Source organism: Crinia signifera, chromosome 1 (assembly GCF_055691185.1).
Source record: "Crinia signifera chromosome 1, ASM5569118v1, whole genome shotgun sequence".
Taxonomy (NCBI): Eukaryota; Metazoa; Chordata; class Amphibia; order Anura; family Myobatrachidae; genus Crinia; species Crinia signifera.
The window spans coordinates 361585654-361608095 of NC_139217.1; the positions used below are offsets into that span (position 1 = coordinate 361585654).

The window sequence follows — 22442 nt, forward strand, 5'->3', positions numbered from 1 at the left end:
AGCAACACTATTATGAAATAATATGTTCATTTAGGGTTTTGTGTCAATTTGAATATAGTTACGCAACATGGTTCATTTCTAATTTACATAGTTTGGATTATATTAAATGTTTCAATATGATGAACCATATTTAGTATATCTGTAGAAAACAGTGTATTTTAGGAAAAGTGTGCACTGGTCTTGTGAGTGCACAAGTGGCAGTGACATATCCATCCATGTGAATGTATGTGAGGGGACAGCACACAGTATTTCTTTGATGGGGTTATGTTAATGACAGTTATGTCTCAATCTAACAGGTGCTCCTTAGTCTAAAAATAAATTTACACTAGAGAGCTCTGCCAATGATAGTTCTATGTCCTAGGAGCTTATTTTACAAATGCAGTCACCTGTGTTGAACTAATTCATTGCTGGGAAGAAGACCTGCAGTCCTAACTTAAATGGGAAGTCTAGGAGCAGACAATTTGCTCCCAACCTGTGGAGGGCAGGGACTGACTAACCACCTGGCACTTTTTGCAAATGCTAGAATGGCGATGGCCTGATGTGCTGGCCCTGCCTAAAATCCTGGACGCACAACAAACAGAAAGCCATGGGCTGATTAAGCAGCTTCTCCTGATACTCAACCTGATGTTCAACCAGCCTACAGAGACAAGGAGGTCACATCCATGCGAGCGGTCACCATGTCTCCTTGTAGGCTGTATTTGAGCCCCAATTCGTCCATGGTGGAAGGGTGCAGGAGGGACTGAACTATCTATCTATCTTTTTCCAAGGTTTTAGAGTTGCCATAGGACAAAAGTATCAGTACCCAGGTATCCTGTATACCTTATATGTTCCCTCAATCTGGTGGTGTATAGACATTCAAACAGTGTGAGAGCTGCTCAATCAAATTAGTAATGCCCCTCAGGTGCTGCAGGTGAGGGGGATTTAACCCCCAGAACACCAAAGGGCATTAGTAATAAGATTTGAAAAACCAACATAATAGTAGGTAATTCAGAGATCATAGTGACATATGTTTTGCAAAAAAATATGACAAGCTTCTGGGCCTCGGCAAGGCTTCTCTGGTATATAGACAGTGCAAACATAATATGCTAGTTCCTAGTGAAAAATGTAATACACTTTGTAGATGTAAATTATACAAATATGGAATTACATACCTACAGAATATTGGTAAATAATTTACATCAGATAAGTCATATGTGGGCGCAATTCAATTCTTTATAAATATAAAATACTGTAAGTCCTTATTGACCACGATGAATTACATAATTTTTTGCTTTGCAAATATAAGCAGTCTTCTATCCTGTCCAGTGTATGACTAGGGCATGAATGTGCCCACAATAATGGAATCACATTGTAAGCACCCATCTGTGTGATTGTACGATTAAAAATCGCATCGCATGCCCCAATATTGTGGGGGATGCGATGCGATGAGATTTCACTACGATGCCGTACGATGGAATCGTGGGCGCCGTTCTAGGAAACATGTACCGAAATGTTTGCTAGATCAGTAATAGAAAAATGGCAAGTTAAAGATTAAGTAAATTTACCAAAATATTGAAAATACTGAAGAAGCATCAGAATATAAAACTCAAAATTACAAATATAATGGGCAATCTTTAAGCAAAGTACCTGTAACACACACTTAGTTAAGATATTTTCTTTCTAAATGTTACTCGTGCTTTCTCTAGGATGAAGTGATGAAAACAGGAAACTGACATAAACGTTGCCAGTTGTCTGTACCTATAATCTGACCTCTGCACTTTATTTTTGCACCAATCAGAAAAGTAACACAACCCAAGCTGCTACTAATTGGTCCTTCACTTTGGCTAAACCAGCACCGTAAACATAAATGTCCACTGTAATGATATTCCCACAACTATAATTCTATGTTGAGCAGAATCATTTAGATACTACTACTGATTATCTGTAAAATCAATACTTTGTTCTAATTCCCTAGAAGTGTTTTTTTTTCCAAAGAGAGATCAAGCACAATCATCTCGACAAAAAAAAAAAAAAAGATTCTTGCAAGATATAGATGAAAGAAATTTAGCTATGAACATGCTTCCTCATCCTGGACCAGAACATAATGAGCACCTACAAGAAATACTGTACACAAACCACATGACAGGGTATTGTCTAATCGCTGTGCCCAACTACCCCCCCACAAATGACATAACTCTCTTGTTGGATAAAATTGGCCACAGCAGCCATCTTTATTGAACAATACAATTTTAAACAATAATCCAAAAACATTCCCACGGAAGGTGGTCCCCGAGGCCCTCAATAAATATATATCCACACCTCTAAGCACTTCCAGGAGCTCTTACCCCCAGCCGATAGCGATTGGCTCGAGGGCACCAATTGTACACACCCAGTGCTCATTAATTAACCTCACCCAGGGGAGTCCAGCCCCCTCATGGGGCCCTCCCCGCCGCATAATTAAGCCTCAATGCCACCAACCTCGAGGACCCCCCTCCGCACAGGCCACTGTGACAAAAAGACATCCTAGCAAATATTCTACCTAAACTATAAAAAATAGGGAAGGGTGGGTGGGAGCTGTTGAGAAAATCTCCCAGTGACCCCTATTTCCTGCCTGAACCCTGCTTATAAACCCCTCCAACACCCCGTTAAGCCCCTCCCCCTATGACCCTCTCCTTAAGCACTCCTCCTATGACTAACTGCTAGTCAGCTCCCTACAAACCCTGTCAGGGGAGCCTACCCCCAGGCTTTGCCTCCAGTCCGGCTCCTACATGACAGGGTATTGTCTAATCGCTGTGCCCAACTACCCCCCCACAAATGACATAACTCTCTTGTTGGATAAAATTGGCCACAGCAGCCATCTTTATTGAACAATACAATTTTAAACAATAATCCAAAAACATTCCCACGGAAGGTGGTCCCCGAGGCCCTCAATAAATATATATCCACACCTCTAAGCACTTCCAGGAGCTCTTACCCCCAGCCGATAGCGATTGGCTCGAGGGCACCAATTGTAAACACCCAGTGCTCATTAATTAACCTCACCCAGGGGAGTCCAGCCCCCTCATGGGGCCCTCCCCGCCGCATAATTAAGCCTCAATGCCACCAACCTCGAGGACCCCCCTCCGCCACAAAGCACGAGGTTAAACCCTTAACCCCGTGCGCCCCCCCCACATCCGGAACGCTGTTTCTATTCCCTCTTGTAGTCCCAAAGACCAAACATCTATCCCCACAGCATTCAGGTGCACACCGTCACCTCTCCAAAATGCCCCGGCACCAGACTCAAGTTCCCTGTGCCTCACCACAACAGCCCCGTTCCTGGCCATAAAACGCCCAATCGCCCTGTTAACTTTAATCCGTGCCTTATTGAGCTTGTCAGCCGACCTCGCATCCCTCCAATAATGGCGTGGCACGATGTCTGACCAAACCGTGATTAATTCCGGAAACATTGCCCATAACCGTAGGAGATCAAACTTGATAACCCGTATCAACTCCCTAAATGGTCTGCTCCCAAGGTCATTCCCGCCCACATGCAGAACTAATATGTCGGGAACCCTATCGAGCCGAACAAAACGGTGAAATTCCTGCAGCACTCCACTCCATACCATACCGCGTTTTCCCAGCCAGCGAACCACTGCCTCCTCTCTATCCAAACCCAGCTGGCGGCCGTTCGGTCTGACATCCGCCCGTAAAGCTCCCCAAAAGACATATGAATGTCCTAAAATCCAAATCAGGCACGGAGGCTGCCCTAAAACAGAAAAAACACGGTCAACCTCAACAATCCCCTAAACGAACATAAGACCGAAAGCGAGACTATTCCCATCGCCCAATACGCTTAATCAACTCATCCCCAAATCCCATTCTAGCAGCCTCCGTTGCGGCCCCAATGCGGAAAGAGTGACCCGCATATTCCTCCCCCTTGAGGCCCAACGTCCGCAGGACTGCTCTAAACACACTTGTGAACTGAAACCGTGATAAAAAGGATCCATTCGCATGCATCAGCAAAGGATCCCTTTCCCTGCCCACTCTGACCTCCTTAAATATCCTCAGCCGTGCCACCGGGCACATATCCGACCCTGGTACAGAGAAGAGAACTACCTTCTTCCCCCACCCTAACTGATCCGTCTTAGACCTCCTCACCACTAGCTCCACCCTATCCGAGTATAAATCCACATCCTCTCCTAACAAACCTCCCGGCCTGGACACGCTTGGACTCACGAGCTCCCCAATCCGCAGTGCCCCGAAGAAGGCAAGCGAAAAAGCTACCCCAAACAACCTTTCCTCGAAATTGGAACTACAGACCTCCCCTAACTTCATGCCCATATTCTGTAACAACTGGAAAGACACCGGCCTTCTCTGATCCTGTACGACATGACCTCTCCTCCAACCTTTTAAAGCCTGCGCAATCAGGAAATTCTTAGTGACGTCAGGCCTGCCGCCTGCACGAAACCCAAAAGCCAAGCCCGCCATGCAGCGCGTGATTTTTGCCACTGACCAACCAATCTCCTTACAATGGCCTATATATAGCAAGACAGCCAACTCGTCATCATCCTCCTTCAGACCTACTACCTCACGCCATTCTAACCAGCTCCGCTATTCCTGATTGTATGCCGACCATGTATTCGGGGCCAAGGATTCCCTGATGAGCTGATCGACTACCCGTCCAGCAGAGCCCAGAGCCGACTCGGGAACCCGGTCCCCTCCCTGTCCGCCTCTGGTGCCAACTCCCGAAAACGCTCCCACTGTGAACGAGATAAAGCATCCGCAATGCCGTTAGAGACACCGGGAACGTGCCTAGCCACAACCCACAAATTCAAAGCCAGACATTCCAATACTAACTGCTGCAAAACAGTGACCACTGACGGTGAAGATGCCGACAATTGGTTAATAGCCATGACAACCCCCAAATTATCGCAGTGAAAACAAATCTTCCTATTGCGGAATAGCTCCCCCCAAACAACTACTGCTACCAAGATAGGAAACAACTCCAACAATGCCAAGTTTTTAACCATGCCTCTCTGCACCCAAGACTCCGGCCACCGGCCTACACACCAATGTCCCTGGCAATATGCCCCGAACCCACCACTCCCGGCCGCGTCTGTGAAAAGGTCTAGCTCAGTAGCGACGCATGTGTCTGACATCCACAAAGCTCTGCCGTTAAAAGCTTCCAAAAAAGTTGCCCACACCCGCAAGTCCCCTTTCAACTCACTACCTAATCTGACAAAATGATGAGGAAGAACCACCCCTGCTGTCGCTGCTGCCAGCCTCCTGCTGAAAATGCGGCCCATAGGCATAATGCGACACACAAAATTCAATTTGCCCAGCAAGGATTGCAATTCCCGCAATCTAATCTTCTTCAACAGCAATGCCCTCCCTACCTCGGCCTTCAAACCCAGCAATTTCTCCTCGGGCAAGCGGCACTCCATATTCTCGGTATCAATGACAATACCCAAAAAACTGATCACAGTCGCAGGGCCCTCCGTCTTACCTGGAGCAAGCGGGACCCCAAAGTCTGCCGACACCCTTTCAACAGTCCTCAACAATAAGTCACATACTCCGGTCCCCCCAGGATCAATACATAAGAAGTCATCTAGGTAATGAATAACTGAACTACACCCAGAGACATCCTTAACCACCCACTCCAAAAAAGAACTAAAGGCCTCAAAATAAGCACATGACAAAGAACAACCCATCGGTAAACAACGATCAACAAAAAATTCCCCGTCCCAACAACAACCCAACAAACGCAAACTGGTTGGGTGAACCGGCAGCAAACGGAATGCCGATTCAATATCAGTCTTTGCCAATCTGGCCCCTTTCCCAAACCGCTTTACCCACTGAACAGCCGCGTCAAACGATGTATAAACCACCGAGCAGATGTCAGGGTCAATGCCATCATTGACCGACGCCCCTTTTGGAAAAGATAAATGGTGTATAAGACGAAACTTGTTCGCCTCCTTTTTTGGCACCACCCCCAATGGAGAGACTATCAAATCTGGCCATGGTGCCGACCCAAAAGGTCCAGCCATACGACCCAGCTGCACCTCCTTACGCAGTTTATCCTGCACCACCTCTGGATGCTCCCTTGCAGACTTCAAATTCCTCCTCAAGCCCTCTGAAACCTGCACGTCGGAAGGTATCTTAAAACCTTCCCTAAACCCCTCCTCCAACAACACGGCTGTCTGCTGGTCAGGATACCTACGCAGATAGCCCAGCATCCTTTCCAGCCGAACCGGTGTCTCCCCCTTTTGAATTACCGTCCCGTGACTTCCCTCTGAAGCATTTATTTGCACCATGGGTCCCTCCACACGAGGAACATTCATGTTTAAATTTGCATTTTGCCCCAAAACGACATGACCCGTCATTAAAGGCAAAGCAGAGTCCCTTCTGCATGGCCGTCCCATTTGTGGCCTCCCTCGGCCCCCCCCCGTCCCCACGAAAGGGCTGCCCACTTTTTGTGGGAGCCGTCACCTTTAACCATAAAGCAATATCCTTATGGTCCCAACGTATGTTAGGGCGAACAGCCTTCCTCTGCCTAAACTGCTCATCGTACCTGAGCCAAGCCAAGCCCCCATACACATGGTATGCCTCTCCTATCGCATCCATGTAACAAAACAAGCCTGAACAATTGTCAGGTGCCTTCTCCCCAATTACACTAGCTAAAATAGCAAATGCTTGGAGCCAGTTCGTGAATGACCGCGGTATCAGCCGGTACCGCCGCCGTTCCTCCTCCTCCTTCTTCTCCTCCTTACGGGGCCTATCCAGATTAAAACGCTCTAAAGGGAGCAATGAAAATATATCAACGTATTCCCCTTTCCAAATCTTCTCCCTCACCTCCTGCTTCAGGTGGGCCCCCAATGGCCCCTCAAAGCATACATACACCTCCCCTTTTGCAGTGTCACTGAGCCTTCCACTCTCCTCCTGCGTCCCAACACTGCCCCCTTCTGCCCCTGCACTACTGCTACTTTGCTCACCGCCGGATACCGGCACCCTGCTGCTCACCGGCACCCCACTGCTAACCGGCACCCCACTGCTAACCGGCACACTATTACTGACTGGCACACTAATGCTAGCTGGTGTGCCCGCATTCTGCGGCACCCATGCTGCCGCCGGGGACGGCCCCGCCCCCTGCCGCAAACCCACCAACCAATCTGCAAAACCACTCAATAATTCAGTAAAACCTCTACTCATTTCCCCTTGGAGGGCTAACCCTCCCCCCCCCCTGACTCTGCGCTAAAGCATTAACAGACATAGAGACAGACTCACCAGGCTGCCTGGGGGCTGTGAACCCAGCAGCCGCAGGTCCAGTGTCCTGACGAACTCCAGCCAATGAGGAAGGACCAGGTATTTCTCCATCATCTGCTGACGCTGCCGTCTCTCTTCTCCTGTCATCCCGACCCTCAGGTACAGCACCAGCCGGCGTGACCTCGTTGGAGGCGGAGCCAGCTGTGCGCCTCTCGCTCCGTGTACCAGGCCTGCGGTCCTCAGCCTGTACTTCTGCCCCCCTGGCACGACTCACCCCGCGCTGGGCAGCAGCATGCCCCGCATGCCCCACCGCACCAGGTCCAGTACCACGCAACGCCGGATCTTCTTGCACGTGGGGGGGATCCCCCCCGCGCGGAGGGTTCCGCCTGCTGGTTGGATTCCTCCCAGACCTGGTCCTGCGGGCGGAAGGTGCCCGGCCCGCAGCCTGGCCTGGAGGGTCCCTAACGGGGCTCCGTGAACGGCGCTGAACCCTGGGGGACACAGATGGGCTAAAGCGCTCCGGAGGCCTGGACCTCCGAGGCCGTGCACCCGCTGGAGCAGCCTCCTGCGTTGCTGCTCCCAGTCCCCCCAGCAGACCTGACATCTGCTGCTGCAGCCACTCAGTCCCTCTGGTGCCAGCTGCCTCCCTGAGGGCAGCAAGCGCAGCGGATACCTCCCCATCAGCGTTGCCTGGGGAAGCCATGGGAGATGTCACGCTGCTTAGCTGTTGAGAAAATCTCCCAGTGACCCCTATTTCCTGCCTGAACCCTGCTTATAAACCCCTCCAACACCCCGTTAAGCCCCTCCCCCTATGACCCTCTCCTTAAGCACTCCTCCTATGACTAACTGCTAGTCAGCTCCCTACAAACCCTGTCAGGGGAGCCTACCCCCAGGCTTTGCCTCCAGTCCGGCTCCTACATAATGATGCAGTAGGTGCTGACAGATAGTGTGTCCAGGAGCAAATAACAATTGATTATCTCTTTCCGGTTTTGAGACTTGTTAATTAAAAGACATATCTAAGATGAAATGCATTTTCATAGTCTTTACCTATCTTCATTTGGAGAGTCTTACTAACAGGCCTAAAACTCTTCCTCGTTAAGGGACAGATTCTGGGCGGGATTCTTTAAAATCCGCAGCCCTCTTCGCCCGGCATCGCATTTCTAATGACCGCATATTCTCTAAAATATGCGTTCATTAACGCAAGGGACAGCTCTTGCGATAAGAGCTGTCCCTTGCGATGCGGCGCCATTGCATGCGCAGACTGACGCGCCGGCCGCAGGGCATGCTGGGAGGGATCCGTGACCGATCCCTCACACACCACTGCGGTAAGAAGCCCATAGGCTTTTGCAGGGAACCGCCAGCTTTTGCTGGTGATTCCCTCCGCAGCGGTGACACTGCGGAGGGAGGTTAGAGAATACAGAAATGCGGTAAAAACCCCGATAACGGGGTTTTTACCGCATTTCTGTGATAGAGAATCTCGCCCTTTCTAAGCTTCAAAAGTGATAAAATGGAAAGCGATAAACAGCCAGCGGTACTTGTGTATTTTAGCGGCGGCCATCGCATCGTATACCATAAGGCATACGATGGTATGCAATGCGATATCTCGCGATGTTGTACAATGGCATACAATTTTAAAATTGTATGACATTTAATATGGCATAAAATGCCATATAATGCGATGGGATGTGATTATAAATTGTATAAGCACCCTAATGGGTGCTTACAATGTTAAATGCACCCCCATGCCACTCCCCACTATAAACGTGAACCCGAAGCGTGGCGAGCGCAGCGAGCCCGCGAGGGGCGGCGGTACGCATCCTACGATCTTTTCATACCCCCACTATCCACGTCGTCGTAGAGTTGATTTTACATAGTCTGGCGAGCGCAGCGAGCCACCGAGCCCGAAGCGTGGCGAGCGCACGCGCATAACTTCACAGGTATACGCGTGCGCTCGCCACACTTCAGGCTCGGTGGCTCGCTACGCTCGCCACACTATATAAAATCAACCTGACGCCGACGTGGATAGTGGGGGTATGAAAAGGTCGTAGGATGCGTACCGCTGCGCTCGCCATGCTTCGGGTTTACATTTATAGTGGGGGGTGGCGTGGGGGTGCATTTTACATTGTAAGCACCCATTAGAGTGCTTAAAATCACCCATTAGGGTGCTTGTACAATTTTTAATCGAATAGTCGTGTAAAATCGCGTCGCATCGCATCGTATGCCATCGGTTGTATGGCATACGATGTGATGCGATAAAAAAATTGCGGGGGCGCCGCTATAATACACAAGTACACAGCCAGCCAATCAGCTCCTATCTACCATGTCACAGACTGTGTTTGAAAAATATCAGACAGGAGCTGATTGGCTGGCTGTTTATCACTCTCCATTTTATCACTTTTGAAGCTTAGAGAATCTGGCCCTAAGGCATGTGCTGCATGTTACTATATGAATGTAAAGATACAGAGGCTGGACATGTAAAGGTGCATTCTCAGTTAAGCAACTTTCTATACTGTAATTTTAGCTCTGGAAAAAAACATCAAGCTATTTATATTCTCTTATAAGTTTCTGGTAATTGGTTATTAATTGAATTGATTTTTGTTACAGCTGATGAGTTTCTAATTTCCTCTAATATTCAAACTGAACTTCATTGGCAATAATATACTCAAATGTGTTAAGAAACCACAGTACTACAATAACATAAGTGTTGTTAACTGTTGTATGAGGAGTGTAATATAGATCATAGTCAGACAGTCAAGATTCACTACAAAGGTAAATAAGGGTAGATCAGGAATAAATCATAGTCCAATATTAAACTACAAAGATCCACAGTATCAGGTACAAAGAAGTGGGAAGAAACTAGATCAAGCACAATCTAGAGAAACTGGTACAAAAAAAGAATCTACGTAAATAAAGCTGGGCAGAACAATGTCCACCAGATATGGTCATTGCAGTAGAATCTACATATACATATAGGTTTTATTCACCTCGGCTTCAATAACCACTTCACAGCAAACATATCAGCAGGCAGAGCAGTAAGATGACATATTTAATCACAGTAAAATGTATTTTTTTCGAGGATAACCCTTAGTTCCTCCACCGCCAGCCTATGGCCTTTACCAGTGTATCTGGCATTAGGAGCCTAGAACAGTGTTTTTAACAGAAGTTTAAGACAAACCCACAGGCGCTGCTCTTAACCTGACTGTTGCATAACCCAGACATGACCATTATACCCAGGTTACCAGCTGGAGAGTATTGCCTTTCAACTGTGGCACCATAGCATTCTTGCCACACACCCTCCCCCTACGTTTCAACTCTTTTGTTAAAGCTGACAGTTTTCCAGGCAAACTCACTGGTTTGCCTCTATTTCACAATTCATTTCCCTTACCTCCCTCTCCCCTAGCTTCACCATGGGGTGGTCTAGGGAGACCTGAGATGCATACTTCTGGGTAAGGTCATCCTTTTGGGACAGTATTTGCCTTAAACCTGTATCCATGATGTCAGCTTGCAGGATACTTGGCCCTTTTATTTATTTGGGGCTTTATCTGCCATATAGTCCCGACCAATGGGTATTCATTTCCTGTAGTGGGAATTTGGACTAATACCTTGTCCAGGTTTAAATGATCAGACTGCTGCTCCTGTGTATAAGTTGTATTTTTGTTGATGCTGCTAGGTACAGACTGTCTGCTGCTTTACTCAGGGTTCTATTTGTTCCATACCTGGTTTACCTCTGGCGATATAGCAAACTTTAACCCCATTTTGGGAAATATTCATTGAGTTACAACAATGTAACTGATACTGTGGTGAAAGTCTTGTAAAGACACATTCTTTTCTATTGGCGACCAGTCTTTGTCCAAACCATCTTCCTCTTGACATTCTATGACCATTACTGATTTCGCTGTTTGCTTGAATGAAGGTCATACTTGAGAATATTTCTCTATGTATCTCCATATACACACAGCAATCTCACAGGAAGTTAAACGTGGTCCACTCATTCCTCAACTAATTAGCAATTTCCTTGAATGACTGGGGGCCATATTGCAAGGCCAAAAATATTGGCACAAGGTGCATTTGGCATTAGTTTAAAAGATGCATGAGGGCATCACTATTTACAACTCATAGTAGGCCATGCTTAATGAGATCAATTTCACTTGTGAAAGTCATATGCTGTGGATCTTCCAAACTAGTAATCTTATACAAGGGCAAGGGATGTCCAGATTGATAATGTCCATGCGTAATGTCGGTGTAAACATATGCATAATTGTTGTATATTATGTATGCAATCAGGGAGTGCATTAATTACCTGCTTTTGTGGCTCTCTAGTGTACCATTCTATAATATTGTGGGCAATGATAAGTGAATGTGTAGACCAGCTATCGGAGCAGCTGGAGGAGTTTGGGAGAGGGGGAGGGGGGGCAGAATAATTGATGGCATGCCCCATGCATAGCTTTGGTGTCTGTCTGGGAGTAGTTGAGGTGGAAACAATTGAATAGGCAAACTTTGAAGGTGAGAGAATAATAGGTGTAAGAAGTAAAGTAAAGGTGAAAGTGTGGGGAATAAAATAAAATAGAACTTGTCATATAAAAAGGAGGGCAGAAGAGATTGTCTAGCCAGAGCTCATTCTCAGGATGAGTTGTGACTGGGAAGCAAGATGAATAATAAGGAACATAATGAAGCAATAAGATTGAGCACGCTTTTCATTTGCAGAGGATTATGGCACATCTGGGCTGGGGTTAAGGAAGGAGGCTGGATGCCAGCACATGATAAACTGCCAACAGTCTAGAGACATTACATTTTCCTTTATACTTGTAGAAATAGTGAATGGACTATGATTTAAAATGAGATGTTTATCTAGATAAGGTACTGGGATCCAAGAATAGTAGAGTTTAGTGTTCTACTAATCAGTGAAATATTTATTGGCCCTGAAGATAAAAATCACCTGACACACTTTTAAAAATGTGATTATTTATAAAATATGAATCAATATAGCTGATTTTACCCATAGGAATTACCAACTTGGGCCACATACTGTATACTGTCATGTTTGAACAAATCTAACTTTCAGGTCATGTCTAAATTATTATCTTGGTATAGCACATGATTAATTGAATTAAGATGAACTTTTTTATGGCGATGATTTTTAAAGAACCCCAACCCCCCCCCCCCAAAAAAAAAAAAAAAAAAAAAAATCTATACAGATCTTTTCAGCAATATTACCTCTTTGTATTTAAACAGGTGTATTATTTTGTTATTTTAACAATGTATGAAATGATGCCATTAGTACAGATGTTTTCAAACCTGTTTTCAGCTGCTATGCATTATTTGCTTCCATAAATCAGTAGTATGTTAGTTTTATAACACACAGGAGTTGCAGAAAGAGGATCATGGGGACATCTATTAATCAGTTTCATACTGTATTGCCAGAAGAGTGAGCCAGAAATTAATTGTGTGCAGCTAAAGTCAACATAGGTGCTGTTGTAAATAAAAAGGGAGTAATTAAACACATGAAAATAAGGGTACTTATGTAATATCTGGGCTCCCGTTTTTCTTATGAGACCGCATCCCCTCGCGGGGCTCGCTGCGCTCACCACGCTTCGGGCACGGTGGCTCGCTGCGCTCGCCACACTATATAAAATCAACTCCATGCGTAGTTGGATAGTAGGGGTATGAAAAAATGGGGTGCATTTAACATGGGAGCCCAGATAATACATAAGTACCAAAATAAGTTTGAAATGATTGGTCCTAATGAGAAAGAAGATATGAATAATGGTTTGGAGAATGTGCATTGCCTATAGTATACTATCAATCTCCATGTATTATGTTTGTATATAGATTCCACTTGCAAGCCAAGCTACATTATTGTATATGTTATTTTTACATCTACCTAATATCTCCAGCAATGTTACATTTGTACATTATATAATAATCAAATTAGCACAGGTATCTGTCTTATCACTTCTTGAATGGTTCCTGAATTGTCCCTAATAATATAAGATCATTATAAGAGACAACTAACATGCTTCGCATTCTTAATGACCGCATATTCTCTAACATATGCAGTCATTAACGCAATGGACAGCTCTTGCGATAAGAGCTGTCCCTCCGATGCAGCGCCGGTGCTGGACTTCCGGGTCTGTGACCCAGGAGTCCATCTGCGCATGCGCAGAGTGACGCGCCGACCGCAGGGCATGCTGGGAGGGATCCGTGACGGATCCCTCAAACAGTGCTGCGGTAAGAAGCCCATAGGCTTCTGCATGGAATCCCCAGCTTTTGCTGGCGATTCCCTCCGCAGCGCTGCCACTGCGGAGGGGGGTTAGAGCATACAGAAATGCAGTAAAAACCCCGATAACGGGGTTTTTACCGCATTTCTGCCTTAGAGAATCGCCCCCCTAATCCTTTTACTGCTATATTTTGCAATGCAAATTCACGCAGCAGCAGCATAGGGCATTTTTAAATACTGATAAAATATTCTTAATACTTTACAGTCCATGGCTGAGTTCTTTAGCTCTGTATAACCCCCAGGAAATGACCCCTGAGGAAGATCTGGCCTCATGAAAGCAGTCTCTGTTTTGCTTCAGATTTCAGATTTATGTCTTTTTGTTTAGACCGACTTGGTTCATACTTTACCATCCATGTGCTAGGGGAAGTGGTACATGTCAACTTCTTCAGTGTCGGCCAAGTCATTGTCAACCTTTTGCTTGTGTCAACCTTCTGTCAATGCCACTTAGGGAATGTCAACTTCTCTTCTCCTTTCTTATCACTGCTTCATTCATCTACCCCTATGATTCAGAACGGCTTTTCACTTAGTATACTAAGGGCCAGATTCTCTAAGCTTCAAAAGTGATAAAATGGAGAGTGATAAACAGCCAGCCAATCAGCTCCTGCCTGACATTTTTCAAACACAGTCGGTGACATGGCAGGTAGGAGCTGATTGGCTGGCTGTTTATCACTCTCCATTTTATCACTTTTGAAGCTTAGAGAATCTGGCCCTTTGTATCCTGCTGCACCCCACTTACAGTATAGTGCACCTGGCACACCACAACACCCAGCATCCCTAACACTCCTGGCTGCAACTGGGAGTTTGATATGATGTACCCACTGTTAACCCTGTGCTAGTAAATAATTTCTGCCGTGTGGACTAGCCTCCACAGTACACCACTGCGGCCTACCACCAATGACTACTTGTCACAACAACAATATAAGCTGGTTTAATAATAATCAGCTATTTACCTTAAAGGAAGGTTGTAGTGCTGACCATGGGCGCCGGAACGGGGGGGGGGGCGAGGGGGCAGCTTGCCCCCCCCAAAATTACTGAGGCGCTAAAGTACCGTGGGCCCGTCTGTGTCTTGATGTATGTGTGAGGTCTTTTCTACACTCCTATATCCTGCAGTGCTATGCACGCTGGCGCCGCTGCGCCGGGTCTCTCCATCCGTCCTCCCTGTCAGACTCAGTCCCCTCCCTGTCGGCCGCCCTGCCCAGCGGTGTTTGATTGACACTTACAATGTCCGACGCCGCGGCCGCCCGCCCCCTGCTGCTTCAGCGACGAGCGTCGCATGGGCATGGCATCCAGCATCCAGGTCCCCAGCGCGCTCCAACCCCATCCTGCTGCGGCCAGCGTGTCTGCCCTGCTGTGTATGGGAGGGATCCAGGCAGCAAAACAAAAAAAGTAAGTTGAGGAGATCTCTAAACTTGCTCACAATTTGAGTTAATGTACATTGGGGATGTATTAAGTTATGGGGAGTGTGTGAACAATTGATGTTCTGGGCATATGAGTGGTGTGGGGACATGTGCTGGACATATGAGGGATGTGGGGGCATGTGCTGACATATGAGGGTTATAGGGACATGTGCTGGACATATGAGGGATGTGGGGGCATGTGCTGGACATATGAGGGTTATAGGGACATGTGCTGGACATATGAGGGATGTGGGGGCATGTGCTGGACATATGAGGGTTATAGGGACATGTGCTGGACATTTGAGGGATGTGGGGGCATGTGCTGGACAAATGAGTGGTGTGGGGACATGTGCTGGACATATGAGGGATGTGGGGGCATGTGCTGGACATATGAGGGTTATAGGGACATGTGCTGGACATATGAGGGATGTGGGGGCATGTGCTGGACATATGAGGGTTATAGGGACATGTGCTGGACATATGAGGGATGTGGGGGCATGTGCTGGACATATGAGGGTTATAGGGACATGTGCTGGACATATGAGGGATGTGGGGGCATGTGCTGGGCATATGAGGGATGTGGGGGCATGTGCTGGACATATGAGGGATGTGAGGGCATGTGCTGGACATATGAGGGTTATAGGGACATGTGCTGGACATATGAGGGTTATAGGGACATGTGCTGGACAAATGAGTGGTGTGGGGACATGTGCTGGACATATGAGGGATGTGGGGGCATGTGCTGGACATATGAGGGTTATAGGGACATGTGCTGGACATATGAGGGATGTGGGGGCATGTGCTGGACATATGAGGGTTATAGGGACATGTGCTGGACATATGAGGGATGTGGGGGCATGTGCTGGGCATATGAGGGATGTGGGGGCATGTGCTGGACATATGAGGGATGTGGGGGCATGTGCTGGACATATGAGGGTTATAGGGACATGTGCTGGACATATGAGGGATGTGGGGGCATGTGCTGGACATATGAGGGTTATAGGGACATGTGCTGGACATATGAGGGATGTGGGGGCATGTGCTGGGCATATGAGGGATGTGGGGGCATGTGCTGGACATATGAGGGATGTGGGGGCATGTGCTGGACATATGAGGGATGTGGGGGCATGTGCTGGACATATGAGGGATGTGGGGACATGTGCTGGACAAATGTTATTTTGTTACTAATAAAACTATAGTGTTTTTCTGTTACTCTATTACTATTGATGAAAACATATTTCATTAACTATCAGGGGGTAACATATAGCAATTTAGGGGGCACCAAAATGAGATTATATCTTGCCCCCCCCCCCCAACCTAAAAACGTTCCAGCGCCACTGGTGCTGACACATGGGGCCATCTGTGACTGATAGTGGTTAGAACCACACACAGCCTAAAAACAACAAGAACAGTCAGACAGAAACACAAACTGTACAGAAGCCACAGAAGTTCCCATGGTTACCTAGAGCTTTGTGGAGGGTCACTCGCTGCATCATTGTCCTTGCTTCTGGCCAGCAGGGTGTCTGCATTGGCACCTGCAGCCAGGATTGCTGCAGAGTGCCCTTTGGTTGCCCAAACAGGCATGAGCAGTCTGTGCAGGCGATCTCTGTGCACTGACAATGGTATTCTTGGTCAACAGAATAACCAACAGACAATAACCTTACTAATAACACTGTGCATATCTGTGATAATACTTGGAGTACACCGCATGCATCCTGCATCAAGACAAAAGCCCCTATTGGAGGCGAAGAGGGGGGCGGGGGGGTGTGTTGCACTTCCAATTTAATGCAATTCTGTGTCTGCAGTACCCAGAAGGCTTACTTCACATGCTGATATAATTATTCTTATTGAACAGAGAGTATTTTCTATGCTTTCCCTATGGGAACCACAATGTGACTTCTAAGAGGCCTGTCACTGTGATGGGATACAGCTGTAAATTGAAAGAATATTGCTCAAATGGTTTGATTGACATAGTGACAAAGTATGTGATTTCTTTAATTTGTCACTTTGTCTTTCTTTACCTTTATAATCCATGTTGTGTAATCCATTGTATGCTTAAATAGAATATTACCCCCAAATAGACTTATTGGGCGAAATATAATGGGTTGCGCTTTTTTTTCAGCGATTTTTTTCTAGCGGCCAATCAGGAGCCGACTTTCTCGGCTCCTGATTGGCCGCTAGGCGGCCAATAGAATCATTCAGAGGAGAGGCGCGGAAAATGAGGGGGGGTCCCCACTCCCCCAGGACCACTGTCCATGCTGACAGGTCTGGGGGATGAATGCTTTGGCCGGGTGGACTTGTATAAAATGTCTCCCCCTGGCTGTGGCATTACCCTGCTGGCTGGTTGGGCCCGGTGCTGGTTCTTGAAATATGGGGGACCCCTACTCATTTTTTCCCCCGTATTTTGGAAACCAGGACCGGCCCTTGAGCCTGGTGCTGGCTTTATAAAATCCATGGAAACCCCGACTTGTTTGTTCCTGTGATTTTATGAAACCAGGACCAGCTCTTTCAGCCCGGGGCTGGTTATGCTCAGGAGGGGGGACCCCAAGTAGTTTTTTTCCCAACCAAGTTCAAAAGAGAATGAACAGCGGAATAATGATAAGAAGGAGAAATGTAGGGAATGAGTGGGGAGTTAAGAGGAGGGTGGGTAGGCTCTAATATAAAGAGGTGTTTAGGGAGCGTCTAAAGTTTGGAACGCTGTTAGAAGGTCTGACGGTGTGGGAGTGAGTTGTAGGTGGTAGATAATAGAGTGACTAGAGTTGAGGTGAGATAGAGATAAGATTGGAGAGGTATGGGGGTTAGGTTATGGATGAAGTTAGTGTTATTTTTGTTCTGGTACATTGTGCTTTTTATGATTAATTTGCAGTAACTCTAAAATAGCATTGTTATGTATCACTTGGAATATTTTGTACTACCTTGACAGAAACTATTTTTAACATATTATGTTATGTGAATATTACTGGAAGTATAATATTGTTGTGCTAATATTATTTTGAATTCTTCTAGGATTAGCTAAACCCATGGGGCTTGTGGAAGGACCTGGAGGACTAGGACAAGGTGGGATGGCTGCTACATTGAGGGACGACAGCCATGAATCAGAAACCAAATATGAAGAATATGGTTATAATGCCCAACTTAGTGATAGGATCTCTCTGGACAGATCCATTCCAGACTACAGACCCAAAAAGTAAGTGATTTTACAATTACATTCCATAATACAGTTTTATGATTGTGTGTGTACAGTACAATCTCCTTACATGAAAAGTGCTCCATTTATACAAATTATACTGTGGTTGCAATATGAAGGTTTTTAGCAATTTCATTTTCAAAAGATCTATATGTTTTGGCTGCCCACCGCACCTTTAGGTAAATAGTCTGTAGACCTAACATTGGATTTGCTTCTATAACATCAAGCTCTTGAAGGGCTACTGAACCATTCAGTGAAATCATCAAATTTATAACACAAAAAGAAAAGTAGTTGAATAAAGCGCATTTTAGAATACTGATACCAGCGTCCTTAGAAACATGATTAGGATTACTATTAAATGTGAATGCGTTCTAGACTTAGAGTGTCCACTACATATTTTACAATGAAAGGTAACAAAAGCAATAACTCATTATCAAATGTATATATTTTTTAAAAACATTATTATTAATACATTTTATTTAAAGGGTACCACAATATGTATGGCACACATTAGAGGCATAAATTAATCTCAATCACCTGGAGGCAAGTTGGAATTTCGTGCCCTCCTGACCTCCCCTTAAAAAAAAGGTGTGATAGTGGGTGGTGGATCCATGTTAGGCTCACAGAATTCAGCCGTCTGTAGCATCCAGACTCAGCAGTCATTAGTGGGTCCCATCTCACAGTCCAGCAGCAGCAGTGGGTGCGCGGTCACTTGCTGCAGCGCAGGCTGAGCTGTCCTGTCCACTGTTGCAGGGCTCCTGGTACAGAGCTGATTAACTCTGCAACTGCAGAGCTCCACTAGAAGAGCAGTCCCCTGGATCCCACTATGAAACACACAGGTACTGCTGTACATGCAGGTGCCCATTCAGGGCTTGAAGCCCAGAGGCACGCAACTCCATTGAGAGTTATGCCCCCGGCACACATTAGAACAATAGAGGGTACATGGAACGTTTGTGGATGGTAAGGTCGACAGTGTCTAGGTCAACAGTCATAGGCCGACCATTATTGGTCAACTGGCAGACGGTCGACATATGAAAAAGGTCTATATGCAGTAGGTTGACATGATGAAAATGATGACACAAACAAAATGTCAACCAGAAAAGGACACTGTTTTAATGTACCGCATTTCCTTGATACTGTTGAATTAATGACTGCATACCCATAGAACTAGACAGTACAGTAACTGAAAAACTAAAGCAGAGCACATATATTAATTAGCACCACAATACTCAGTACACAATAGCAAAGATGTAATGAAGTAAAGCATGTCCACTTACTACTATGGGTGAGCTGCCATTGGAAGAGATGAATGGTTACAAGTGAGAAAAGTAATGGGTTTACATGGTCTCTGAGTAGGACAGAGCTGTATTTAAACTATGAAAGAAGACTGCTGTGAGAACAGGAGAGTAGAGGGACCTGTCTGTTTCCATCACCGTCTAGATTGTAAGCTCTTTCAGACAGGTGACATGAGGAGCAAGCAAGGAGGACTGATGGCAGGAAGTAAGCGAGACAGGCATAGCCAAGGCATGATGTGATGGGTAGGAAGAGCAGCCTAGTTTATGCAGAAAGATATGCTTTGGGGAACATGTGTGTTTTCAGACCCATTTTGAATCTTTCCAAAGTCAGTTAGAATCTAATAGATCAAGGATGAACATTCCATAAAAAATAAATAAAAATAAATAAATTCCAGGTAAGAAGGCTTCACAGGCAAAATGTTGGTTTCTGACCTGTGATGCAGTGACTAGGGTAAAGGAGACGTGAAGATCATTGGCGGACTGGAGAGGGTGGTATCAGTGGAGTTAGAGATAGCCTTGTATGTCAGGGTGAGAAGTTTGAACAGGATCCTGTAGGGTAATGGGGGTAGCGCATATTGTGTTGTAAAGTAGCAGAAGTGGAGCTGTGGGGAAGTAAGATAAGTCTAGACGTGAAGTTGAGAACAGATTGGAGAGGAGTGAAATAGGAGCTGAAGAGTGAGGAGAATTTTACAATAAATAAACCGTAAGATGACCAGTGAGTGGATAATGTGTTAAGCAACACTCTGGAAGATCGATGATGTGTAGCTGGAACCAACAGGATTGAACCAGAGTTTGAACTTGGGAGGCAAAGGAGAGGAAGGAGACAAGAGTGACCCAACAGCAGAGATTGGGAAAAGGGAAGACGATGGTTGAGGCAATAGAGATAGAGATATTGGATAGAGATATTGGGGTGGAGACTCTAGATCTGGGGTAGCCAACCCTAGTCCTCGAGAGCTACCAACAGTGCATGTTTTGCAGGTCTCCTCACAGAATCACAAGTGAGCTAATTAGCTCCTTCTGTGTATCTTTTAAAATGTGTCAGTGATTAATGAGTGCAGCTGTGCAGCAGCTAGGTTGTCTGGAAAATGTGAACTGTTGGTAGCTCTCGAGGGCTAGGGTTGGCTACCACTGCTCTAGATGATGGGAATGATGATGAACTCGGTTTTGTCCATGTTGAGCTTTAGGGAATTCTCAGACAGCCAAGGGGAGATGTCAAAGAGGCAGCTATATACCAAAGAGAGGACAGACGGGGAGTGGTCAGGAGAGGAGAGGAATAGTTCTGAATAGTTGGCATAGAGGGGGTATTGAATTCCGACGCTCTCATTGAGAGATGAGCATGTAAAAGAAAAGGGGACCTAGGCCAGAATCCACCCTTTTTTTAATACTTACCCCACTGGAGTCCTGCAACAATGGCAACATCAATGGGAAAATTGCAGCAAAATGGACATCATGCCAATTTTCTAGAGATCTGTGGATGTGCATTAGAGTGTTAACCCTTTGGGCTCAGACTCTTAAGGGGGCCATACACACGCAGATTTATCTGCAGATCTGTATGGTTGGAACAAAAACATGGTTATGGATGAGAGCAAATTACAGTTGACCATTTGCTTGGAAATGCTGGAAAACTGACAAACTCTCACTCATCCATAACCAAGTTTTTGTTCCAACCAGCCAGATCTGAAGATAAATCTTACTAGTGTATGGGCACCTTAAAGCACTGCGCAGCTGCCAGCAGAGAGGAGGGGGCCCAGATGGAGGAGGCAGCTCATGGCCCTCCACCTCTTTTAAAATGCCTCTGATCTTTGGTGTGGGTTTTCAATCTCACAACATTGTAAGTAATTTGACACCTACTACAATACTCACAATGCCCTAAATATATGCATTAAGCATTCACACCTTCATGTATTTATAACATTATACTGTAATTAAGGGTAGATAAGAATTTTGATGAATATTGTAACAGGCTCTAATATGTGACACGGTTTTAAATCTGCTAATTATTACCAGATGATGAAGTGATTTGTGACAGGGTTATTTAACAAGTTCCTCAGTTAGGAAAGCATTTTTCATTGTTATTGACTGTATTATCACATTTCAATTTCAAATTTAAACTAAACCTGGTAAACCAGTAACATCTTTTTGTCTGTAATCTAAAGCACTGAAATCTAATGCATGATATGCTACTAAATAAACTATTATCAGACATCTATTTTAATGCTTCTGACATCTTCAAAACATCTATATTCTTATTTGTTTTTTAGATTTTTTTCTGACATAGCTTAGCAGAACTGTCATACATTATCAGCACATATACAGGTCGCTTCACTCCCCCCATGCATACAATCAAGGGAGCAATGTTTTGGCTCTGTGCATGTGCAGACGCTTTTCTGCACATGTGCAGACGCAGAGTGCCTGCAGCCATGGCGAACAGGGTGTTTGCTGGGTGCACACACTGAGTATAGCGGCAGTGGCGGATTCAGGGGGGGGCACCCGGGCACGTGCCCCCCTGTCATTTATTTTGTAGCTGGGGACCAGGGCTTTCCAACAAGCCCAGCCCCGTGTCTCTAGCCCCCCGGGAACCGGAGATATCGCCTGGCAAAACTTTAACGTTTTTTCCCCATAGGATAATATGGGACCTGTCAATTCCGACCCCCACCCGGTTCCGACAGCTGCCAGTTCCTGCCCTGGCATCACAGAAGCTTGTGGTTGATTTCATTCAATTCCAAATCGCTGATCCTTCAATATGATATCAGGCTGGTCCAAATCGGTCAATCGGTTCCAAAGACATTGCATGTAAACCGATTTTTTTTTTTTTTAATTTAATTTCATAGCTGTTCATGTTCTTTGAGGGCAGATTACTCTGGAACCAAACGTTTCAGTTTCACTGGACTAAAATCATTCAAAGCCCAATCAAAAGTTCTTCAATATAATACTTGTCTCATGTAAATGGGTCAGTTGGTTCCGAAGATATAGCCGGTTAAATGAGATAACTGGTTAAAGAGGGAGGGGTGGTTTTCTCTCCCCCTCACACCAGAAAATGCAGGGACTAGGCTGGTGTAAAAGGG

At 45.8% G+C, this 22442-nt stretch overlaps 1 protein-coding gene across 1 annotated transcript in view; it reads left to right on the plus strand.

The window, feature by feature from the left end:
• GALNT9 (polypeptide N-acetylgalactosaminyltransferase 9) overlaps nt 1-22442 on the plus strand; it is a 274101-nt gene that overhangs the window by 37952 nt on the left and 213707 nt on the right. Inside the window, exon 2 of the mRNA XM_083150046.1 lies at nt 17902-18082. Within this exon, the coding sequence (XP_083006172.1) occupies nt 17902-18082 (181 nt within the window). The remainder of the gene's footprint in view (nt 1-17901; nt 18083-22442) is intronic.